This window comes from Sapajus apella, unplaced genomic scaffold, assembly GCF_009761245.1.
Source record: "Sapajus apella isolate SASKATOON/1434 unplaced genomic scaffold, GSC_monkey_1.0 scaffold14, whole genome shotgun sequence".
Classification (NCBI taxonomy): domain Eukaryota; kingdom Metazoa; phylum Chordata; class Mammalia; order Primates; family Cebidae; genus Sapajus; species Sapajus apella.
In genome coordinates, this window is record NW_022436954.1 from 14,781,856 (window position 1) to 14,791,952 (window position 10,097).

The 10,097-nt window shown below is 38.0% G+C and overlaps 1 protein-coding gene across 1 annotated transcript; it reads right to left on the minus strand.

The window, feature by feature from the left end:
* Positions 1–7,816: 7,816 nt before the first annotated feature.
* LOC116554463 (olfactory receptor 4A5-like) lies at positions 7,817–8,764 on the minus strand. Its single transcript, XM_032282431.1, has one exon. The coding sequence runs from the start codon at positions 8,762–8,764 to the stop codon at positions 7,817–7,819; it is 948 nt and encodes a 315-aa protein (XP_032138322.1).
* Positions 8,765–10,097: the final 1,333 nt, after the last annotated feature.

Below are 10,097 nucleotides of genomic sequence, written 5' to 3' on the forward strand. Positions count from 1 at the left end.
TGAAAAAAGGGACTTCTCTGGGAAGGGTCATGAGACCTTTGGTGACTGGCTTTCTGCAGCTTCTAGAGATATTGAAAGGGCTAGCATCTGAAGGTTGTCTACTAACAGCAGGCCCAGCAACTGAAAAAATATATCCTTCTTTCCTAAAGGGAGGGTGAGGAAGTACATTCTCAGATCTATCACAGCCTAGCTCTATGTCACTTGAATCTATTCTTTCATATACACATGGGAATAGGTTCTTTAGGATTCTCTTCCTGGGGGAAAATAGGAAGAGAAACGTTAAGGGAAAAACTGTCTTTTGCCACCATGGCTGATCATAGAATTGCAGCTGCTATTTACCATCTTATTCCTTCATTGTCAATTCTATTTCTTCCACTTCACCTTCTACTAGCACCACTACTTATCTCATGACTGACTTAAAGGTGTGGCTTAGGCCTTCATCCCCAAAATATCTCATCCCTGTTCACTGTACACATTCTGAAGCAGATTCTTCTACTTTGTCACTTATTATCACAAGTGGACAAGGGTGTGACAAGATGTGCTCCTGTAAGTCAGGTGGAAGACAAAAATATCATTCCCTGTCACCATTGTGTTATAACACCTCCATTCCACATCATAATCAGGTCAATTACCTCTGCCACAGTTGTGAAAATATCCTTCTCTCAATGTCTACAGATAGCAACCATTCTCATGGTAGGAGAGCCAGATTTAATCCACACTGTAACACATGACCATCAGAGACATTTTACAAGCCTTACCAAATATACCTGGTTCACATCCTAGTATCAGAAAAGAAATGACAATGGTTCTAGATTTATTATGGGAAGTTACTCACACAATGTCATTGGAACCCATTAACCTTAATGCCCAATTGTTTTCTTAAGTGTCTGCTATGTGTAGTTTTGCACACTGGAGACTCAAGCAGAAGCCCAATTCTGCCACCCTAGGATGGACACTGGGATTTGGGATTCAATATACCTAATACAGTGGCCTGAGGAAGCCCATTTGAAAGACAACTAGTGAGAAGTGGTTGGACTTTCACAGAGACACAAATTAATTCAGCACGAGTGCCCTCCATGACATGGGTGATTAGAGGGCCAGTTACAAAAAGATAGCATGACATGGCAAAGTTTCTTAATAAACTGAAAATAGCATATGGAGAAATGTTCAAGGAGGTGGCTCTGAGAACTCTATCATATTTAAGTATAACTTTCAGAACCAATAGAACCTCTGTCAGAGGTTTCCACTCCTGCTGATCTCTAGTGTGAATGTGAATATTCATTTCCGGCTAAAGAAAAACAAGATATTTACTTTCCTAATGGAGATTCTCCACTTGAAGGGTATGATTCATATGAAAATCTGCTGAAATTCTCATAGTAGAGCCTTGTTCCAAGAAGGTAAAATTAAGTCCTCTGAATGACCATATGTACAATATGACCATAAAACAGCATAACCTTTAGTCCATGGAGCATTGGCTCTCAGTCTCAGAGCAATGTCTGAATATCTCCTGACTCCTGTGTTGTAACCTCACCATTTGGTCAGGCAGACAAGCCTCTGATCAATGGATGACCAAGAAATCCAGCGTCAGACAATGCTATTATGGAAGTCTTATCAGGATTCTAATGGAAGATTAAAGTGGGTACTATAGGTCCCCCAAAGAACCTAGGTTTTCATTCTTTTTAATTATATTTTAAGTTCTGGGATACATGTACAGATGTTGCAGGATTGTTACATAGGTATACACATGCCATGGTGGTTTGCTGCCTCCATCTCCCTGTCACCTACATTAGGTATTTCTCCTAATGATCTCCTTTCCCAATCTCCCCACACCACCCCCTGCTCTCTCTCCCCTAGACCCCCACACCCAACAGACCCCAGTGTGTGATGTTCCCCTCCCTGTGTTCACTCTTTTTAAAAAAGTAATAGAAAGCCTTTGTCTCAGAATTTTCAAGTGACAACTTGGATATATGGGATCAATGACATATAATGATGGGAAGAATAATAACATGTCCAAGTCAACCAAAACCAGTAATGTGATAGGGACTAAGGTGCTGGAACAAGAGCAGAAACACTGCTTTAAATGCCTTAAAGAGTATTTGCCAGGGTCAAAAAACCACAACAGAGCTTGTAGGGTTATTACAAAGGACCAAAAGCCATAGCTCCTAGTGATGTCAAATGGGTTTTTCTTGATTATACTTTTGATTACACTTTAACTTAGCCTGTGATCCAAACCACAAATGAAAACACCATCATGTTATTGAAACCATACATGGTCTACCAGTTTGATTCCCCATATCTCACTGAATCAAAGCACAAATTTTCTCATGGCCAGTGGGCATAAATTAGCTAAGAAGTACATCACACAGGTGGGCATGGTGGCTCACACCTGTAATCCCAGCACTTTGAGAGGCGAGGGGGACAGATCACCTGAGGTAAGAGGTTCGAGACCAGTCTGACCAACATGGCATAACCCCATCTCTACTAAAAACTCAAAATTTAGCCAAATGTGGTGGCACATGCCTGTAATCCCAGCTTCTTGGGAGGCTGAGGCAGAAGAATCACTTGAACTCAGGAGGCAGAGATTGCAGTGAGCCAAGACTGTGCCACTACACTCCAGCCTGGGCAAGAATCTGTCTTAAAAAAAAAAAAAAAGTATATCACATGGATATATTATACCCCTTACAGCCCATGTAATACTGGTTTAATCAAAAGATGAATTTATATACATAATAGCTAAAAGGAAAAATCATGTCAGATGGGAAAGGGGCACAGAGATGTGTGATAACGCCTAGAATGCACATTATTATTCTTTTCACACGACATTATCCTGTCTCCAGAGAATAAAACTCCTGTTTCTATCATAGGTGACATGAAGTCAGCTAATGCTAGGAAAAGACAATGAACCCCTTCTCATTTGAATGGGAGAACTAAACTGAAGTTATTTAATGCAATGTCTAGGAATTGTATTTTTTGTAGGAAAGATACAATGCAGTAAATGTTTCTGTTAATACAATTGCATAAGAAAAAATTAGAACTATAAAAAGGTAAAGATGATAAAATATAAAGAAAGAAAATGAGTATCCCAATTGGTAAAGAATGTCTAAAAGTGCTATTGTATAATCACATATGTAGGTCACATATGGAGAAAAATCTTCAAATATTTGGAAATTGGCAATATGTTTTTGATAATCTATGAATCAAAGTAGAAGTTACAATATAAACAAGAAAATATTTAGAACTCAACACTAACTACAACATATAAAAATGTATGAGCTGTAATTCAAATACTACTGAAAGGGAAATGTATAGCTATAAGTGCTATATTAAAACTAAAAGGTTTAAGCATCCATCTGAGCTCTCACCTTAAGAAGATTAAATTAAATCCAAGGTAAGTAAAAGAAGAACATAATAAAAATCAGTAAAATGGGAAACATAAAAAAAAGAAAATCAAAATAGTCCGAAGTCGGTATTTTTATAATAAAATTGATAAACTTCTAACAAGAATTATCAACAAAGAAAAAGAATTAGAAATTCTTAGGATGAAGTCAAACTGTCTCTATTTGCAGATGACATGATTGTATATCTAGAAGACCCCATCGTCTCAGCCCCAAGCCTCCTGAAACTGATAAGCAACTTCAGCAAAGACTCAGGAAACAAAATCAATGTGCAAAAATCACATGCATTCCTATACACCAATAAGACTTAAAGAGAGCCAAATCAAGAACGAATTGCCATTCACAATTGCCACAAAGAGAATAAAATACCTAGGAATACAACTAACAAGGAATGTAAAGGACCTCTTCAAAGAGAACTACAAGCCACTGCTCAACGAAATAAGAGAGGACACAAACAGATGGAGAAACATTCCATGTTCATGGTTAGGAAGAATCAATATCGTGAAAATGGCCATACTGCCCAAAGTAATTTACAGATTCAATGCTATCCCCATCAAGCTACCAATGACCTTCTTCGCAGAACTGGAAAAAATCACCTTAAACTTCATATGGAACCAAAAGAGAGCCCGCATAGCCAAGTCAATTCTAAGCAAAAAGAACAAAGCGGGGGGCATCACACTACCGGACTTCAAACTATACTACAAGGCTACAGTAATCAAAACAGCATAGCACTGGTACCAAAACAGAGATATGGACCAATGGAACAGAACAGAGGTCTCGGAGGCAACACAACATATCTACAACCATCTGATCTTTGACAAACCAGACGAAAACAAGCAATGGGGAAAGGATTCCCTGTTCAATAAATGATGTTGGGAAAACTGGCTAGCCATGTGCAGAAAGCAGAAACTGGACCCCTTCCTGACACCTTACACTAAAATTAACTCCAGATGGATTAAAGACTTAAACATAAGACCTAACACCATAAAAACCCTAGAAGAAAATCTAGGCAAAGCCATTCAGGACATAGGTGTAGACAAGGACTTCATGACCAAAACACCAAAAGCATTGACAACAAAAGCCAAAATAGACAAATGGGACCTAATCAAACTCCACAGCTTCTGCACAGCAAAAGAAACAGTCATTAGAGTGAATCAGCAACCAACAGAATGGGAAAAAAATTTTGCAGTTTACCCATCTGACAAAGGGCTGATATCCAGGATTTACAAAGAACTAAAACAGATTTACAAGAAAAAAACAAGCCCATTCAAAAGTGGGCAAAGGATATGAACAGATACTTTACAAAAGAAGATATACATGAGGCCAACAAACATATGAAAAAATGCTCATCATCACTGGTAATCAGAGAAATGCAAATCAAAACCACATTGAGATACCATCTCACGCCAGTTACAATGGCGATCATTAAAAAATCTGGAGACAACAGATGCTGGAGAGGATGTGGAGAAATAGGAACACTTTTACACTGTTGGTGGGAATGTAAATTAGTTCAACCATTGTGGAAGACAGTGTGGCGATTCCTCAAGGACCTAGAAATAGAAATTCCATTTGACCCAGCAATCCCATTACTGGGTATATAGCCAAAGGATTATAAATCGTTCTACTACAAGGACACATGCACATGAATGTTCATTGCTTCACTGTTTACAATAGCAAAGACCTGGAACCAACCCAAACGCCCATCGATGATAGACTGGACAGGGAAAATGTGTCACATATACACCATGGAATATTATGCAGCCATCAAAAACGATGAGTTTGTGTCCTTTGTAGGGACATGCATGAACCTGGAAACCATAATTCTCAGCAAACTGACAGAAGAGCAGAAGATCAAACACCACATGTTCTCACTCATAGGCGGGTGTTGAACAATGAGAACACATGGACACAGGGAGGGGAACACTACACACTGGGGCCAGTTGGGGGGAAATAGTGGGGGGACAGTGGAGAATGGGGAGTTGGGGAGAGATAGCAAGGGGAGAGATGCCAGATGTAGATGATGGGGAGGAATGCAGCAAATCACACTGCCACGTGTGTACCTATGCAACAATCTTTCATGTTCTTCACATGTACCCCAAAACCTAAAATGCAATAAATAAATGGGAAAAAAAAGAAATTCAAATTACCAGTATCAGATATTTTTTTAAATCATCTTAAAATAGATCCTTTAGACTTTAAAGGAATAGCAAAGAATTGTTATGAAAAGCATCGTTTTAATTAATTTGATAGCTTAGATAAAAGGATAAAATGTAGGGAAAACACAATCTTCTGAAAATGACCCCAAAACACACTGAAAAGCTAAACACACTTATATCCCTCCAAGTAATGAACATTCTTGTTTGTAGAGAAAATGATAGTGTCCGACAAAATGCTAAAGAATCTCCAGAGATGACAAGAATTAAGTGGCAAGGTTAGCATGTTTATATGTCTAAAATGTCACTTTAAAAATTCAATTGCATTTATATATACTAACAGCAATGATAATTGAAATTTTTTAAATTAAAAACCTGTGAAAGCATCTGAACACATAAATACTTAGGAGCAGATGAGTAAGTCTCATATGCTAATAACTACAAAACTTTTCAAACATAAATATTTAAAACACCTAGTAGATATATTGTATTCAAGAATTGGAAAACCCACAATTGTTAAGATATTAATTCAGTCCAAGATGATTTATAGATTCAACTCAATCTGAATAAAATTCCTAACATGTGCCTTTCAGAGGCAGACAATTGTTCTGCACACTGCTCTGCAAAGTGACTTTCCACTTCCCCCTCAAGGGTTATCATCTGTTTCTGTAACATTTCAAATCTGGATGGTCATGTGAACACTCTGAGCAATACAAGATGGTGCAAGTGACATTGTGCCAGTTCTGGACATAGCCCTTCATTGGCCTGCCATCTTCCACTTTATACCATGGGGATCTCTTACTGCCATGTAAAGAGCCTGACTATCCTTTTGGAGAGATCTTGTGGTCCTTCATCTAAATGGATAGGAGGAAGGACTCAGTGGATCTCTTCCAGTCATCACCTCCAAGATGCTATAAATGTGAAGTAAGCTTTCCTGGACCCTACAGATGCCCCAGCTATCAGCTGAATAATACTGAGTGACTTCAGTCCATGCCACATGAAGCAGAAGAAATACTCAGCCAACCACTGCCTGAATTCCTGGCCCATACAATTTGAAGATAAAATAAGATGGTGATTGTTTTAAGTCACAAAAACTGTGGAGCCTTGTACAGTGTGGGAAGGGATGACCAGAATAAAGAGTGGCACCTGTAAGTGTGGTGCTTCCATAACAACAATTTAAAGCATGTGACATAGGCTTTAATATCAGATGCCAGATGACACTGAGAAGGGTCCTCTGGACAGTGTAAGTGATGACTGAAAAGAAAGTAACCAGGGAAAAAGAAGTGACTCCTTATCTAGTGCCAGAAAGGGGTGGTGATACTGCCACATATAATAATGTAGAAAACAGAAAGTGTACTTAAGTGAACAGGTGGATCCAGCTAAAATTTTCAAGTACAATATTGAAAGTTCAACCTGTTTCTTATAAAAGTGTGTGATATCGTAAGGCATAGGTAAAAATATAAATTAAAAGAATATCTTGAATTTTCTAGCAGAATGTACAAGAAAAATAATAACCCAAGCTTGCTGGTTTCAAAAATCAAACTAGTTTCCCTTTCCAGTCTGTCCAAAGATCTAAAGACTCTCAGTGTAAGTAAGCTCACCTAGCTTCTGACATTAAAGCCAATGCCACATGCTTTAAATGTGAGAATAAATGTCATCTGAAAGCTGTCAATGGAAGATTCTTTGAGAAGACTTCAGAAAGAATTTAAAGTGTGTTTCATAAACCCTACCAATTAAACAATAATAATCCTAAAACTCTTACAGGAATTATCCTACTGCACACACAGACGTTCAGCTCAAACCCAAGAGTCAGTTGCAAAGGTATTTGTGAATATGACTCTTTTATAATGTTATAAATGCCAATAAAAACACAGAAATATTACAAAGTTTTTAAGGAAATTGCACTGAAGGTAGCATCTTAGCCTTTTCTTGTGAACAAGAGTGTCTGTTTTTGGTTATCTATTTCTCTCTTCCTCCATTGTATGCTGAGAATGTGAAAGAAAAACCCTGTCTCTAATTTATAGATCTGAAAATAGATAAGAACCAGAATAAAAGAGCTGTACATTAGAAATTGCACCAGTGAGCTTCATCCACACTCACTCTGCATATACAATTTCAGATCCTGAATATCAAATTGAAGTTATGATGGGACAAGGTGTTTACTGGACTGGGAGCTCCTAAATCCTGCTTTCCCAATCTAGGATCCCTGAAGTGCCATTACAAGTCTGACACTCTCACTGGAAAGATCTTGTTTACATATCCCTGTAACTACATGAAGAGGGACATTCTTATTCTTTCTATAGTTGATTTGTTACACCAGAGATTTTCTATAGCATTTTTCATCTCTGAATTTCTCAACGTGTATATTAAAGGATTCAACATGGGTGTGATAACTGTATAAAACACAGTCATAAATTTATGAATAGGAAAGCTTAAAACAGGTCTAACATACATGAAAATACAGGGAACAAAAAAGAGGATAACCACAGTGGTGTGTGAGCTGCAGGTAGACAGTGATTTACGCCTCCCTTCCCGACTGTAAGTTTTAAGGGAGTTTAGGATGACTCCATAGGAGATTAGTAGAAGGGTGAAGATGACCATACAGATTGCTCCACCATTGAAAACCACAGTGAGGCCTATAAAGTAGGTGTCAGTGCATGCCAGTTCCAATAATGGGTACATGTCACAGATGAAATGATCAATAACATTGGGGCCACAGAAAGGGAGACTATACACAACAGAAATCTGAAACACAGAATGAACTAAACCTCCAAACCAGGCCACCACTAACAGAAGGATGCAAACCTGTCGATTCATGACGGTCAAATAGTGCAGGGGCTTACAGATGGCCACATAGCGATCATACGCCATCACCACCAGAAGAAAGACCTCAGAACCACCAAATAGGTGTTCTATGAAGACCTGGCCCATGCAAGCTGGGAAGGAAATAGTGTTTTTATCACAGAGTAAGTCTATCATCAATTTGGGTGAAATGGCAGTAGAATATGCAGCATCCATAAATGACAAGTGGGCAAGGAAGAAATACATTGGGGAGCCCAAAGAGGGGCTGCCAATGATAGTCACCAGGATAAGCAGGTTCCCCACCATGGTCACAACGTATATAAATGAAAACATTACAAATAATGCTTTTCGCCCATCAGTGTCTTGAGCAAAACCCAAGAGAACAAACTCTGTAACATTGCTAATCTGGCCCATTGAATCTTCTTTCAGGCTTGTTTCAAAGTTAGGAGCTCAGAAGAGGACCTGGAATGACATTGTGAACAGGAATATCAAGACATCCATTATGTTACTCAGCACATCATCATTATATCTTCAACAGTGGTTTACATTCAATGAACATTTAGTAAGTCTCTCTTGAGTTCCTCTTCCAATGGACCCAATAGATCCTCCCTTGACAATTCTATTTCTCCTCAAAATTGGTTTTGGGCCAACAGGTAAAACAAAAATCCATCTCCAAATCTTAGTAGGTATTCTGTAGAAAAGAGTAAAGTTATAATTATTCACATGTTTAATAACCCCTTACATAAAATATGTTACTTCTTGGCACAGAAATCAGCTATGATAAACAGGTTCCTGCTCTCAGGAAACTTACTCTCTAGTGGTAGTGCTAAAATTGAAATAAGTAAATTGGCATTAATTCAGCCCTGTGAGTTTGTAGTAGTTGTCATATCCTTATAATATGATCTGTGTAACACCAGAAATAACATCTTCTGATATGTCTCACTCAGTCCTACAGCATTCCATTGTTAAACTTTCAGTCCTTCATGTCTCAAAGATGTGTAGTCTTCACAAATCTCTCATTAAATGTCAAGAGACTAGACTTTGAAATGTATCACATAACTACAAATTAGTTAGTAAACTGTATCCTATAGCAATTACTTAGTCTTAATCTCTGATTGTCTGCTTTCTAAGGAGCTGTGTATCTCTCCACTTTATTCTTGCCTATACCACAATTCTTACCACATCTACATACACTATCCTGATTTTCAGCAATTAATATTGAACTGAACTCAACTAACTCATAAGTATCACCAACTAACTACCACATGCGCTGCTATTTTTTTTTCAAAACTTTTGAGGTGAACCAGGTAGTGAGGGAGGAGAAAACAGAAATTTAAAAGAGAGGCAGATAACTGTAGGACATGGTTTCGCTCATAATGCTATCTAGGTACTAAGAGCACTCAAAAATAGAACCTCAGCATCCATATTCCAAAAGGAAGCATATTGAAGGGAAAATTCCAATCTTAATGTAAGAAGGCATGAGTTCAAGTCACTTTCTAAATGGAATTATAAATCTGTCTCAGTTTGCTAATTGGAAAACAGTGGGATTGAACTAGACAGACTCAGAATTCTTCCCAGTCAAACTACCTAGGAAACTATTAGTGCCACCCTACATTATTCTATTCTGCTGACATTTTTTCATTTTTTACATTTTTATTATTAAATAACAATTTTCAAGCTTATGAGAGTTGCATGAAAAATGCCAGCCTGTATATGTGATATTTGACAAACACAGTGAGCAAATAAT